This window comes from Octopus bimaculoides, chromosome 5 (genome assembly GCF_001194135.2).
Source record: "Octopus bimaculoides isolate UCB-OBI-ISO-001 chromosome 5, ASM119413v2, whole genome shotgun sequence".
NCBI lineage: Eukaryota > Metazoa > Mollusca > Cephalopoda > Octopoda > Octopodidae > Octopus > Octopus bimaculoides.
The window spans coordinates 23231959-23248141 of NC_068985.1; the positions used below are offsets into that span (position 1 = coordinate 23231959).

The window sequence follows — 16183 nt, forward strand, 5'->3', positions numbered from 1 at the left end:
GCTCCGATGGATGAGTAATGTCAGTGTGCATACCTGACAGAGCGTAAGTATCTTGAGAGAAAAGTTGAACATAAGAAGCATCAGTTGTGGTGTGCAAGAGAGACGATTGCACTGGTATGGACATGTGGTGAGAATGGATGAGGATAGCTGCGTGAAAAAGTGCCACACCCTAGCGGTTAAGAGAACCCGTGGAAGAGGCAGGCCTAGGAAGACCTGGGATGAGGTGGTGAAGCACGACCTCCGAACATTAGGCCTCACCGAGGCAATGACTTGTGACCGTGACCATTGGAAATATGCTGTGCGTGAGAAGACCCAGCAGGCCAAGGAAGACCAAAATCCAAGGCCTCTGCCAGGGATGTTGCCAGCCCACTTACTCGTAACATTTCTTTATTGGACACTAAACATGGTGAGGCAAGTGAAATCGAAATTGAACTAAATTTGCAGGAACACTAAACTCGGCTTGCGAAGACCTGTTGAGGCAAGCGAAAGCAAAATCATGATGGCACCTGTACCAGTGGAGCACTAAGAGCACCGTCCGAGCGTGATCGTTGCCAGAGCAGCTGTCTGGCTTCCGTGCCGGTGGCACATAAATAGCACCAGCGTGATCGTTATCAACGTCGCCTTCCTGGCACGTGAAAAGTCATTCGAGCGAGATCGTTGCCAGTGTCGATGGGCTGGCTCCTGTGCAGGTGACACGTAAAATACACCATTTCAAGCGTAGCTTTTGCCAGTAAGACATCCGAGCGAGATCGTTGCCAGTGCTGCTGGACTGGCTCCTGTGCAGGTGGCACGTAAAATACACCATTTCAAGCGTGGCTGTTGCCAGTACCCGCCTGACTGGCCCTCGTGCCAGTGGCATGTAAAAGCACCCACTACACTCCCGGAGTGGTTGGCGTTAGAAAGGGCATCCAGCTGTAGAAACTTTGCCAAATCAGGTTGGAGCCTGGTGTCGCCTCCTGGTCCACCAGTCCTCAGTCAAATTGTCCAACCCATGCTAGCATGGAAAGTGGACATTAAACGACAATATAATAGGGATGACTACTAAGTGGACATCTATTATGCTAGAAGTAGATCACCTATGATCTGACTACTAAGAAAAGATTGCTCTCAAGAAAATTCAGCAAACACCAGAACATAAGCAAGCAAGACAATTGAAAATATACATAATATAAAGAATTAATCATAGACCGGTTTTGCTATTAATGAAAATTACTTACGTAATAGTCCGTAGCTCATCAGTACAATCGTTCTTTTCAATATAATTTGCAGAACTATACACAAGACGTCCGCATAAAATTAGACATGTATATAGTTCTACCAATTACATTGGGGTTATATTTCAAATGTCTTCGTTTTGGCGGAGATAATTCACTGCAGTGAATTTTGCCGGTTAGGGAACAAATTTATTTAAAATTTAATATTCAATTTGTCACCCTTATTATTTAAATTTTATATATACGAGGGGGTGTCTGAAAAGTCTTGAGCCTCCAAAAAATAAAACATGGTACAAGACTTCTGATGATTTATTTTTCAACATAGTCCCCCTTGATGGCTGAACACTTTCTCCAGCGGTGCTGAAGCGCCATTATCCTGGCGTAGAAGAACTCTTTTGTTTGGGACTCCAAGAAACTTCCTACAGCATTTATGACGTCATTTTCACTGGCAAAATGGCGACCAGCCAGGGCTTTTTTCATTTTTGGTAATAGATGAAAGTCAGAGGGGGCGAATAAGGTGGATGGGGAACAAGTTTGTATCCACAATCACGAATTGTTGCCATGGCAACCACTGAGGTGTGGGCGGGAGCATTGTCGTGATGGAAAAGGACTCCTCTGGTGAGCATTCCTGGCCTTTTTTCTTTGATTGCTTCTCGGAGGCATTTCAGTAGTTGGGAATAATACATCCCTGTCGCGGTGTGACCCTTTTCAAGGTAATCGATCAGCAAGACACCTTGAGAATCCCAAAAAAAATGGACGCCATGACCTTGCCAGCTGAAGGAATGACCCTGGCCTTCTTTGGGGTAAGGGATGATGTGTGCTTCCACTGCTTTGATTGTTCTTTGGTTTCAGGCTGGTAGTGATGGACCCAACTTTTGTCCATAGTAATGAAACGAACAAGAAAATTTTCTTCATCAGCTTCAAACAGTTCCAGATTACTCATGGACAAAGTGCACCTGGTGCATTTCTGTTCAGGAGTCAAAATTCAAGGGACCCGCCTTGCAAAAACCTTTGAGAACCCAAGTTCTTTTGTCACAATTTTGTCTGCTCATTCAGTTGAGATGCTCAGTCTCTCGGCTATCTGACGTCATGATATTCGTCGATCTCGCAATATCATACCAAGAGGAAGGTCAAGATGGTCCTTGGTGGTTGCAGTTGGAGGTCTCCCTGGTTTGAGATCATCTTCCACACTCTCCCTGCCACGCTTGAATTCATTTACCCAGCGTTTTGACTGTTGCATATGAAGGAGCATTGTCTGTTAAGGTACTCACCATATCTTCATGGATTTCTGATGGAGTCATGCCTTTCAAATGAAGGTAATTTATGACAACGCGATACTCAGTTTCTCTAGTTTCCTTGTAAACTCGAAGCTTGTTTATTCAAAAATCTGCAACAACAAAAGAATTAAAATATCAGAATCATGAAAATGAGCAAGAATACTCTGAAAAGACTGCACTTACCAGAAAAAATTGTTTCAGCTATATAGCAGCCCCGTTTCTAGGTTAGGCTCAAAACTTTTCATACACCCCTTGTAGGTTTGCACCTCAAGAGCCAATGTTATCTTCAGATCAAATGCTTGCAACAGAAAATTACACTCAAATGCCATGTAATGATATTGTATATCACCGATAGCGGTTATGTTTCTTCACTTTAAGCACATTTGTCATATTATTTCACTAGAATAGTTGTATCTGTAGACTAAAGAATGTAGCTTGCAGAGGTCACTTGCCTTTGATAGTCCGAGTACTTCTGAATCCAAGAAGTTCCTTGATTGGCTCCTGGGTAGGCCCCTACCCCCACTGCTGTATGTCTCATCTCAGTCGATTTGTATACTGTTGTTTTTCATGACTGATTTTTTATAATTGTGTTAAAAATATACATTTTATCAGTTGCTTTATCTATTTATTTGTTTACTTTCTTTAGTGTTACAAAGTGGCATATGTTGTCTTCCAAAATGAAAACTGTGTGACAAAAGCTATGAAGATATTTAAAGATAATGTGGGAATCTTAATAAAAGAAAAGGAATACCTTACACAGAACACTGGAGTTAAAAGTATGCTTTGCTTTTCTTTATTGATTTACTTTCTCCTGAATTTTTTGTGAAATATTTATTCATCATAACCAAATTAATTGGAAATTTTTTAAATTGTTTAATTTGTTATAGTGACTTTGTGGGTGTGTCGTTAAGAAGTTTGCTTGTAACTGCTGCAACCACCATCTGAATCTTCAATCATCTTATAGTAGACTGAATTGCAAAATAGATGAAATTTGCATTGTTTGTCTCGTTTAACCCCACAGAGTAAGCCACTACTGCAGGGGTCGGTGAACCAGAGTAAATTACCCCAAGTGGGGTAAAAATGAAATTTTGGCGGGTAATGAGGACTCATTAGACATAAGTAAAATTATATTTTACAAAACAAATGTGTTCCTTCTTACGTCAGAAATTTTTCTTCTGGCAATACTGCCTTTATCCAGTGTAATGGACATGTAAACAGATTCAATAAACCTTCTGAATTCAAAGAATCTATGATCTCCTTCCTTTCAAATCAAGGGAGTAACATCAGCATAAATATATTTGGGGTAATTGGTTAAAAAAAGTTCCCTGACCCATGCACTATAGCAAAATGTATGTCACAGTCCTAGAACAGCATGAAATAACAACAAGCTATGGTGCATGATCTTCTTTTTAAACATGTAATTGCTTTCATCTGTGTTATGGATCAGTGGGTTGTACAGTTCTCACTAACCACTCATCTATCCCTAGTTTCCTCATTGACCACCAGATAAAGGATTGGGGGACCCTGTCAAAGGCTTTCTCCTGCAGCTATCTTACCAGAAATATAGCATCAATAGTGCTTTTTCCTGGCACAAACCCAAACTGCATCTCATCTAGACTGACTCTCTCCCTAATTAGTTGAGCTATGACCCTCTCCATGACTTTCATCTCCTGATCCAACAACTTGATACCTCTGTAATTATTCGTATCTAATGCATCACCTTTACCTTTGTAGCAGTTGACTATGGTGCTGCTACACCAGTCATTGGGTATGACTCCTTCATGTATCACCTGGTTAACAATACGGGTGACTAGGCTATAGCCGACATCGCCAGAAATTTTAAGCATCTCTGCGGGGATTCCTGATGGGCTGAGGAGCTTTTCCTGTCTTCATACTCTTAATTACTTTATCTACCAAAGTATTGTCAATTCGGATAGCTTGTCCTTCTGTTGGGTCAACATCTGGCAGACTCTTACTCCCATTCATTCTCTTCATTTAGCAACCTTTCATAGTGGCATCTCCAAGTCTCTCTCTCCTTGCAACCTCATTAAATGCAAGTGAGCCATCATCCATGCAGACACATTTCTCTCCTATGACATCACAATTCTCTCTCAGTCACTGTCTTGCAACACAAAACACTTCAAGCCTTTGGTCCTCATGATGTAGAACATTGTCAAATTTTTTCTTATCTGCTTCCCCTCTGGCTAAGTAAATCTGTCTCCTAGCATCCCTTCTGACAATCTGATATAATTCCCTGCTACCACCATTCTTCCAGTCGTTCCATGCCTGTTTCTTGTCCCTAATGGCCCCTATCAACTACATTATTCCACCACCACGTTATCTTGGTTCGAGAGGGGACTTTGCACCATCCACAGTTCTGGTCAGTAGCCCTCAACAGGTTGTCTTGTAGAAACCTCCAGTTGTCTTCCACATCATATGATGCTATATCCTCCTCTCTTTTGTCAAAAGCTTTGAGTAATGCGCCTCTAAATCTCTGTCCATTTGCAAGATCATTAAGCTTCCAGACCCTTCTTCTCCATGCTGATCATCTTCTGGGCACCCTTTTAGTTCTGATCCTGAAGTCGCTAACTACTAATCTATGTTGTGGAGTGCATTCTTCACCTGGGAAGGTTTTGGCATTTATAAGTAGCCATCTTTCCCATTTCCTGGTGAGGATGTAATCAATTTGACTAGTGTGTCCACCAGATTGGTAGGTGAATAAATAGATAACTGGCAGGTTTCCTGAAGTTAGTATTACAAACCATAAGATCATTTGCATCGCAGAACTTTAGCAGCATGGTTCCCTCCTCTTTGCTGGAACTAAAACCATAACCTACATGTACGCCATGGAAGCCCACTGCATGTTTGTCACCAGCAACAAAGAGAAGATCCCTGTCATTTATCAATGAGGTAGTCTGCAAGGTGTCATAAAATTGGTCTTTCTGTCCATCAGGTAGCTCCAGCTGAGGGATATATGCCAAGATAATGGTTGCTAACCCATGTTGCAGCACTAATCTAATCATAAGTATTCTATCACAGACTCTGACTACCTTGATTACCTTATCAACCCATTTCTCTGCAAGAAGTATACTCACGCTCCCGACCCCGTCAGTGTTCCCTGCCCAGAAAATTTTGTACCTATGTTCTTTGCCTGTGAGGAACTTAGCAGAACTTCCACTCCATCTTACTTCTTGGATGCTGCACAAATCTACATGTCTCTGTTCAAACATCTCAACAATCTCACCAGACCTACCTTTCAGTGTGCCAACCCTGAGGGTGTGGGAAGTGTGGGCTCATGAGACCCTGGGATGGGGGACAGCAGTGTCATGTACCTAAAAAGAAAGCTTGCATTTGACAGAACTCATAAACATACAATAGCCTTCAACCTGCATACACTACACTATCATTTTTATGCACTACATGATCACTACTTTACATAGGAGATAAAGCCTAAGTAGGGATGGGGGTACATTAAGCCTTTGGAGGTGTTCATGGGAGAGATATCTGATAGACGTCAGAGGATAGAGACTTCCAGTACACGTAGTGGAGGTGAGAAGGACGGGCACACCGCAAAACAGCAAAACATTACTGCTTTTGGTATGTATATATGTGCATGTGTTGGTAACTGGCACTCTGTCAGTCACGATGGTGAGAGTGCCAGTTGATCCAATCAATGGAGCAGCATGCTCGTGAAATTTAAATACAAGTGGCTGAGCATGCCACAAATACGCATACCCTCAACATAGTTCTCAGGGCGATTCAGTGTGACACAAAACTTGACAAGGCCGATCCTTTGAAATACTGGTACAGCACATTTTTGCCAGCAGAGTGGACTGGAGCAACTTGAAATAAAATGTCTTCCTCAAGGACACCACACACTACCAGGTATTGAACTCACAGGCTTACAATCATGAGCCAAATAGCCTAACCACTGAGCCATGCACCTTCAAATGTGTGTTGATATAATAAAGATGAATATGTAAATATTTATGCAGTTTTGTGAATGTATGTCTGATTAATAGTTTCTTGTGAATGTTTCTTCAGGTCAACCTGATTTTATAAAATCATCTATTTTGCTGAATATGCATATATTACTCATAAGTATATTTATAATTGAATCTTTGTTTACATTCAGAGTGGTGCAAAGATTATGCTGGCAATAGTGAAAACACTGATGTGGTGAAGAAAGAATTGAATGATTATTTTAAAGAGTATGATGAAAAACAGGAATTGGTAATTTTTTGGATCTTTTTTCCATCAAAAACATGAAATGTTACTTCTAATTTGGGAAGGGATCATTTCACAATTTAATGCTTCTCAGAAGGGAAAGTTTCATGTAGCATTTGGCTCTGAATGTGACAGAGAGAGACTTGTTATGGGTGATATGGATGTGTGATAAAATGGCGACTGAATCAGATGTCTTGAAGTGAGGTTAAGACACTATCAACATCATCGTTTAACGTCCGCTTTCCATGCTAGCATGGGTTGGACGATTTGACTGAGGACTGGTGAAACTCGATGGCTACACCAGGCTCCAATCTGATTTGGCAGAGTTTCTACAGCTGGATGCCCTTCCTAACACCAACCACTCCGAGAGTGTAGTGGGTGCTTTTATGTGTCACCGCCAACAGTTTAAAACCTTTTTGTTACCATATTTCTGTCGAAATACACTAGCTTTGTTTTAATTCATTTTGAAAATATTAAAGAAATCAATAAAATAACTATCACATTAGCTGGTGTTTGATACATAAATTAACAAGAAATTTTGATATAAGCTTTTAAATCTAGATCACTTTAAAAAATGGAGATTTGTATCACAGAACCAGGGGCAGTCTCAGACATGTTGGCATCAGAAGGGTTAAAGATGTGAAGAATAAAAAAAAAAGATTACAATGAGATGTGAAAGTGAATATGCTGCCTCTAAGCTATTGGATTCAATAAATCTTTCAATCACTAGACTACATTATGACAACTAGGACTGAGCATATTCTTTCCTTGCATCAAAAACAATATCATCATCATCATCATCGTTTAACGTCCGCTTTCCATGCTAGCATGGGTTGGACGATTTGACTGAGGACTGGTGAACCAGATGGTTACACCAGGCTCCAATCTGATTTGGCAAAGTTTCTACAGCTAGATGCCCTTCCTAATGCCAACCACTCCAAGAGTGTAGTGGGTGCTTTTACGTGCCACTGGCACGAAGGCCAGTCATCTCTATGAATATTTACTCTTGAGTTATGGAAATATATCCCAGGTTCAAGAAGTACAGTTTTCTCTTATTTTCTCAACTACTGATGATAACCTACTATTTCACATCATCCCTCTGTAACATGATGGGATGGCCATAAACAGTTACATCCTACACCAACATGAATCTCTTTTTCTCTTTGAAAACTACCAGTGCAGACTCCATAGAGTCTAAATCCATTGAAGACATCTTTATTGATATAACACATCTGTAGTCTCTCTTTTCTAAATGTTGTCAAACATGAGAATCTTCTTATGAACTAACTTGGATGTTGCTTTTACAAGAAGCCAGGTCACACTGTGACACTCAGTATTAGTGAAAAAAAACACTCTGGTGTACAGCACAACTCACTCTTCCCTAAGTTGAACATAATTACTCGTATTATTTGACTGAAATATTTGTTGAGTTCTACCCCAAGAAAATTGTTGAGAGTGTCTCCACATGATTGCTCAATCTGTTACAAATGAAAGCCTAAATCTCTCTCTCTAGTCACACCCTACCATCTTTAAAAAGAGGACACTGCTGAATAAGTATTCTGCTAGAAACATTGTGTTTAAAACAAATGAAGATATGATAGTCACAGATCTGCTTGAGCAGAGATTTTCAAAAGCCAAACAACAACAATAGAGGATCTTAACCTCTATTCTCTCTCTCTCTCTCTCAAAATGCACTTTTATATGGCTGTTCTTGCACTTTAGCCCAGACAATCTTTCTTCAGTTTATAAACTTAAAATACTCTTTTTTGTCTTGTTTGTGTACTAAAACCTATTACGGCTGAAACATGTAGGCTACAGACTGACTGATTGCTTGTTGTAATGGCAAATTTAACAAATACCTTTTTTTTTTTTTGTCAGGAAAAGCAGAAATTAAAACGGAAAACAGAAGACACTGATGCAGAAGGCTGGATGAAGGTCACAAAGCTGTCTAAAGTAAAAGCTAATCAACCGAAGGTTTCAAGATACATCAAAAGAAAACAAAAGAAGAAAAGAACTGAAGCGGTAAATATATATTCATTTAATGTAAAAATTCATTGTCATTTCTATCTATAATCATTTAATATCTGTTTTGTAAGGTTGGCTTTACTTGGATGAATTTGTAGAAGGGCTTCTCTCCCTCTTCATTTTTGTCGTTTTGTGTCTTTTGGCAACCTAATATCATTTTGGGAATAGACATGCTCAGGAAATAGGTTTAACAGAATTTAGGTGTAGTGACTGGAAATTGATTGTTTAAGCAATCCAAGTGTATTGGTATAAACAATTATGTTGTGAACCATTGAAAATCATGGACTGTTTGAATCATACATTGAGGCAGGAAATAAATTCTTTTACTATCTAATAAGTGTTGAATGCACAGCTAATATGGATAGTGTTTAAGGTGTAGAGTGAATTGAAAACGAGAACTTAGTGAATGTAATGGACTCGTAGCAGTTAGACGGGTATTGAGAATAACTGCATAAATATCGAATAACTGACAAATACAATATTTTTCTCTCATATCTAAAATATAACCTGGCAAAATAAAACATGAACTGATTACTATGTAGTTAGTGCTTAGCACAAAAATATCAGGTTATCCCATAAGTTCTGTTCGATTTCACCTTTTTTAAAATTGAATGAAATTTAATAGTATTTTAGAATGTCTAATGGAATTAAAAATTATTTTTATGCATTTGTGTACATTTAAACTAAATATTATTTTACAGAATAATAGAATTAAAATTTCTTTGATTAAAACTCTTTCTAACATGGGAGTATCCAAAGAGCATTTGGCACATAGTGCTTTATGAGTACAAAAAAGGAAACTCTGCAGCCAAAATGACTTGAAACATACATTCAGTTTATGGGAAAGAATGCTTGAATGAAAAAACTTGCAGAAGATGGTTTGCAAAATTCAGAAGTGGAGATTTCAGCCTTGAAGATCAAACAGGACATCCAGTTGAGTTTGATAAGCTCCTTGAGGCATTACTTCAAAAAAATCCTGCATTATCAGTTGAAGAATTGGCAATAAAGCTTAGTTCAAACTATACAACTGTTCATCGTCATCTTCAACAACTTGGAAAGGTTCCTAAGCTTGGAAAATGGGTGCCTCATAAATTGTCCAAAAGCAACTGCAGATCCCGAGTTGACATCTGCTCTTCTCTCCATTCTCACAAACTCATTTCACCCTTTTGGGATAGACTTGTGACTGGTGACAAAAAGTGGATCTTCTGTCGAAATGCTAAACGTCATAAACAGTGGCTTGGTAAAAGGGAAAAGGCTCAACCACAACCGAGAAGGGAACTTCATGGGAAAAAGATTCTTCTCTCTATCTGGTGGGATTGCAAAGGAGTAATTCACTTTTAATTGTTACCACCTAATGTAACAATCAATGCTCAAGTCTACTGTCAGCAATTAGAGCATTTGAGCCAAGCTTTGAACAAAAAAAGACCCACTTTAGTGAATTGAAAAGGAGTGATGTTTCATTAGGACAATGCGTGACCCCACACTGCAAAGATCACATCACAGAAGATCGAAGAGTTTGGTTGGGAAAAAATTCCTCATCCACCTTATTCTCCCGACCTTGCTCCTTCAAACTACCACTTATTCCGTAGTTTACAAAATCATTTGGGGGACTTAACTTTCGCAAGCCAGGAGGAAGTCGAAACTGACATTTCAGAGTTCTTCACTTTGAAACCAAAAGAGATTTACATTGATGGGATGATTAAAAATCTTGTAAATAATGGAAGGAAGTCATAGATAATCAGAGAAAGTACATTGATGATTAAATTTTAATTAAATATAACATTTGATCACTTGTTTTCTTTGTTCAAAATTCAGACAGAACTTATGGGATGACCTGATATAAAAATTATACAGAAGGAACTCTAGTAGACTGACAGGTGATTGGAACTTTATATGGGCACTATGGGATAAAGTAGCTAACAGAATGAATCAGCTATGATTTAAAAGCTCATAGACTGCTTAGATTTTGTCTTAAGTTTTATTATATGAGTGATTTAATTAATGCTGAAATTTGAGCTTGTAGTTACATACAGACTATGGTGAAGAACACTGAAAGAGGCTTGAAGAATTACTCTTTCTATTGAAGGCAGAGGGGTTTCCTGCTTTACAAAAAAAAACAAACAGAATGGTTAGAATTATGATTCTGTTTGTTTTGATTCAATGAAACGGATGGGAATATGTTGATGATAGTCAAGCACAGTATTAACTTTCAAGGTTTAAGGTTTGGTATAGGTTAGTTACGAAGGAAACTAAATGCATGAGCAAATTCATTCAAGAGATTGTTTTATTGATATGGGCATGTAATGTGAAGAGATGTTTCATGATGGAGGTGTAATGACAGCAAACTAAAGGTTGGCTAAAAAGTAATTAGACAGGGCTTTAGCAAAATTTTCTCAAATGAAATGATGAATGGACTGAAACGTAGGGAGATGATGTATTGCAAGATTATTGAACATGGAAACAGCAGATATTAAAATAATGTTTGATAATACTATTGTGATCGTCATCACTATTACATGACATGCTAGTGCACCACCTTTGTATAAAAACATGACAATTTATATGAAAAAAAACTTTCTGATTTTGAATTTTTAAATTTCAAATTTTACAAAGTCAAACTATTTAATTTATATTAAAGGTTCATATAGGAAACTGCTTAAACCATTCTTTCAGAACTTTCCACTTACCTCTTAGTCTCTTTTCTCAAATTGGGTACAGACATGGCTTTTGCCATGAGGGCTAAAACATGACACTCAGACACTGCCCAACAGCTTACTTTACCCTCTTCTAGTCAATTGGTTCCAAGAAATTACAATCATTTGTTCATATTTTATAAAGAACGGATGATGTATTCAGAATAATTTTCATTAGTAATTTATTAGTAACCAAGGGAGACTACGCAATAATATTACTGCATTGAATGAAATGGTATAACAGACAAATCTATTTGGTAGATTTGATTTTTTTAGCTAATTTTCAACAGTCAAGGGCAATAACTTGCAATTATAGTTGGCTCTACTAAGGCATTATTTGTGTAACATGGTCTTTTTCTACATAGTGAACAGATTATTGATTGAAAGGGACTATTTTAGGCAGTTATTTCTGCAGAGAAGCAAGTCGTTCTGCATTTGGTAAAAGTTAGTTCTTAAAGCTGTTTCCCAAATATTGTGGGGTTCGTTTCTTGCAATTTTATCTAATTGATTTGTCATGGGCATGTTCATGTGACTCCCTATTCTCTGTTGTGGGTTTCTACTTGTTTCTGTTTTGAACAAATTGTTTCAATGATGAAATATTTATTCCACATCAGATTATGTTGTATTTCATCCATAACTAAATAATACAAATTTTATCTCGGATTTATCCATTTTCTACTAAACATTCACACAATGTAAGGAAGTCACTTATTTTCTGTTGTTTATTTTGTGATACCAAAAAGTATGCAACAAGTTGGAAATTTAAGATTCAGAAGTAATTAATACAAAGAAATGCATTGAAGAATTTCCTCTGTTGATTGTGAAAAATTGCTATTGTAAATAATTCTTATGATGTTTATACCCATTTCTTTATTAAAAGTATTCATTTTTTTTACTTTCTTTGTAGCACTTATTAGATTTTTACACTTTTCAAATGAAAGAAACTCAACAAAATCGTAAGTCTTTTAATTTATTCTTTGTCAGTAGCATCTTTTATCATCATTGACTCATGCATAAATTCTTTTTTCTTTTTTTGGACTGGACCATTATATTCTTCTGTTTTGTAGCTTTCATTTTTTTAACATTGTTTTCCAAAGAATTTTATTGAGCCGGCAGAATGTTGACAAGGCATCAAAGATGATGATAAGGTGTGTCTTCTTATCTGACAAAGATGTTTGGCTTTAAACTGGTCATATCCAGTCCAGATATTCGCCTGTTTTATATTCAAACTGACCAGATTTGGTTTTTTTCCCTTCTACCCTATGATGTCATTCTAAAAATAAACTATCACATTGTCGAGCTATGTGATAATGCATGATTAAAGTCAAAACAATGTTAGTAAATAAGCATTACATTTCATAGAGTAATTAGAATGCTGATGGGTTAAATAGTGTAATCAGCTACATGTAAATAGACACATGTAAAGAAATACTTTTCTCCAAACAGCAAGAACAGTATATACTTGACGTGCTTCATTAATTTGCAGTTCTGAACCCATTACTTTTCACGGGCAAAAACCTCTTCACTAAGTTCAGATGGGAGATAATGCATAGATTTTTAAAAAGTTAGTGGCTTTACCATCAATATCCAGTTATAATGTTGTTGTTGGCACTCCATCACTTATGATGACGAGGGTTCCAGTTGATCCGATCAATGGAACAGCCTGCTCGTGAAATTAACGCGCAAGTGGCTGAGCACTCCACAGACACATGTACCCTTAATGTAGTTCTCGGGGATATTCAACGTGACACAGTGTGACAAGGCTGACCTTTTGAATTACAGGTACAACAGAAACAGGAAGTAAGAGTGAGAGAAAGTTGTGGTGGAAGAGTACAGCAGGGTTCGCCACCATCCCCTGCCAGAGCCTCGCAGAGCTTTAGGTGTTTTCGCTCAATAAACACACACAACGCCCGGTCTGGGAATCTAAACCGCGAGTCCGCTGCCCTAACCACTGGGCCATTGCGCCTCCACTCCAATTATAATGAAGCTGGGAAAAGAAACAAATTCATTATGAAAGTCAAAACAGATCACTTATGATCTTTCTGCCATAAAGAAATATGACATTTTTCCACCCTAATTAAAGTGCTCCTGGTCCATCATATCACATATACATTATTTTCCCTAGTCTTGGTTAAATGTATCCATCTTCTCAATCAGCAATCTTCAGACCCTGTTATTTGCCAACCTGTTGCCACATGCCACATTTCCAACATCTCAAAGGTGATAGTGAGTCATAAATGATTGCTTCTATTATCAACAGTTTTGATTTGAGAACCAGATCTACTAGAAATCTGCTTTTTTTTTTTCTTTTTTCTTTTTTTGTCAAGCCTTATTAATTCATTCATCATCATCATCATCATTTAACGTCCGCTTTCCATGCTAGCATGGGTTGGACGATTTGACTGGGGACTGGCGAACCAGATGGCTACACCGGACTCCATTCTGATTTGGCAGAGTTTCTACAGCTGGATGCCCTTCCTAATGCCAACCACTCCGAGAGTGTAGTGGGTGCTTTTACATGCCACCGGCACGAGGGCCAGTCTGGCGGTATTTAGCTAAAGCAATGTTGTCATCCTTGATATCTATAAATTGTTCCACCAGACATAGCACACCTACCTGACTAAGTTGTTTGCTTATTACACTCCAGTCTTTGGGGCTGAAATTTCCTCATAATGTTCTGTTGTTGCATACATTTATAAAGCTATCTGCAGTCTCTGTTTTATCAACTCTGTTATGTCTCAGCATAGTTGTGTTTCTTACATACATCTATTAGCAGCAAAATGCATCTAGTAAAACAGTCCTGTAACACTACACCCTCCTTTCTCATAAACAACAATATTAAAATCTTCACTGTAAATGCTTCATTTATGATATCTTCTTTTTCATAACAACCCTATATCTATAACATTGCTAAAGCTGCTTTCTCAAAATTAAACTTTCTCTTCAGAGTCAGAAATTATTTGGTTGCTGACCTTCTACAGGTATCAAGTGCAACTCACAGTGTACTGCTCACATACCTAGACTGGCACTACTTATGTCTCTTTTACTTGTTTCAGTCATTTGACTGCGGCCATGCTGGAGCACCGCCTTTTAGTCGAGCAAATCGACCCCAGGACTCATTCTTTGGAAGCCTAGTACTTATTCTATCGGTCTCTTTTGCCGAACTGCTAAGTTACGGGGACGTAAACACACTAGCATCGGTTGTCAAACGATGGTGGGGGGACAAACACAGACACACAAGCACACATACATATATATATACATATACATATATATGACAGGCTTCTTTCAGTTTCCGTCTACCAAATTCACTCACAAGGCTTTGGTCAGCCTGAGGCTATAGTAGAAGACACTTGCCCAAGGTGCCTCGCAGTGGGACTGAACCCAGAACCATGTGGTTGGTAAGCAAGCTACTTACCACACAGCCACTCAAATAGCCTAAACTACAGTTTCAAAAGAAATTGTCCATCTGATTGACAAAGATTCAGTCAGTGATATAATATATCAACATACTCTTTCTTATCTGTCTTTTCTACCACATACTCTTCTGAACAAGTAAGCTACATATCTCTCTACAAGCCCACCTAATGTGTCTAGTTGTCTTTTGTGTCTCACCCATCAAACATTGCACAAGACATTTCACTCAAGCCTTACTATGAACTTTGAGCCTCAACTCTGGATCTGTGCATTTTTTTTCTAATAAGCATCCTGAACATTAAACTGTGTTTTATATTTTATGTGTTAATGTTTAATTAATAAATGTGTTAAATTTTAAAATGATTATTTCCTTCAACATTCTAGGAATACAGGAATTGCGGAAAAAATTTGAAGAAGACAAACAGAAGATAGCTTTAATGAAAGCAGCCCGGAAATTCAAACCCTTCTAGAATAAATTATTATATTTTTATAAAAATGTATATTCTTTTATTCATTTATTAATTACAGTCACTAGATTGTGACTATAATGGGGTCCCACCTTTGGGGATTGTAGTCAGTTATATAATCCCCAGAACTTTGTCCTGTATTTATTGTTGTTGATCTTTATGCATCAAATGGCTAAGTTCCTTCTCAGCAAAAATACATAACTGACACTGGATAAATACCACTAGAAATTTTTTTTTTCATACACAGATTTATTGGCAGTGCCTTGATATACTCATTATACATACATATATATATATAACTTTTATAAGTAATATTCTAAAAGAATATATAATTGAACTTATGTTGCGTGCTCAATTATCTTGAGCAAATAATAAGTTGATCTTTAGATCACTTTGCGAGTGTAGTAATATCCGTGAAACGATCGTAAGATATTTTATTCTTTTAACTTTAGGTTTCTTTATATTTTATATTTTAGAATTTATAATATTCATGCTTATTTACACATAAATTTTTATACGCATATATATTTAAACATATATTTATCTATTTTTAGATTTTTATATGTATCGATATTTATATTCCGTATTTTTATGTTTTAAACTTTTAAATTTATTATGCTACCATGTTATGTTGGATGTATATCTTTTGAAATACTAAATATTGGTTTCCTAAATATATTATTGACGAATTAATAATATAAAACTACATATATATATATATATATATATATATATATATATATCACAGCTCCTGTACTATGAATATGTGATTAAAATGTCACAGGAAAAAATTGCAAGACAGGTTTTTCAAGCCACGCCAATCAGCAAGGAACCTATGGGTAGACAAAGAACAAGGTGGCTGA

The 16183-nt window shown here is 37.4% G+C and overlaps 1 protein-coding gene across 1 annotated transcript in view; it reads left to right on the plus strand.

Annotated features, from left to right (window-relative positions):
- The window catches only part of LOC106883586 (ribosomal RNA-processing protein 7 homolog A), a 23131-nt gene extending 7780 nt beyond the window's left edge, over positions 1 to 15351 (plus strand). Inside the window, exons 4-8 of the mRNA XM_014934658.2 lie at positions 3138 to 3267; positions 6627 to 6724; positions 8597 to 8740; positions 12344 to 12392; positions 15238 to 15351. Coding sequence (XP_014790144.1) covers positions 3138 to 3267; positions 6627 to 6724; positions 8597 to 8740; positions 12344 to 12392; positions 15238 to 15323 — 507 coding nt within the window. The 3' untranslated portion in view covers positions 15324 to 15351. The remainder of the gene's footprint in view (positions 1 to 3137; positions 3268 to 6626; positions 6725 to 8596; positions 8741 to 12343; positions 12393 to 15237) is intronic.
- Positions 15352 to 16183: the final 832 nt, after the last annotated feature.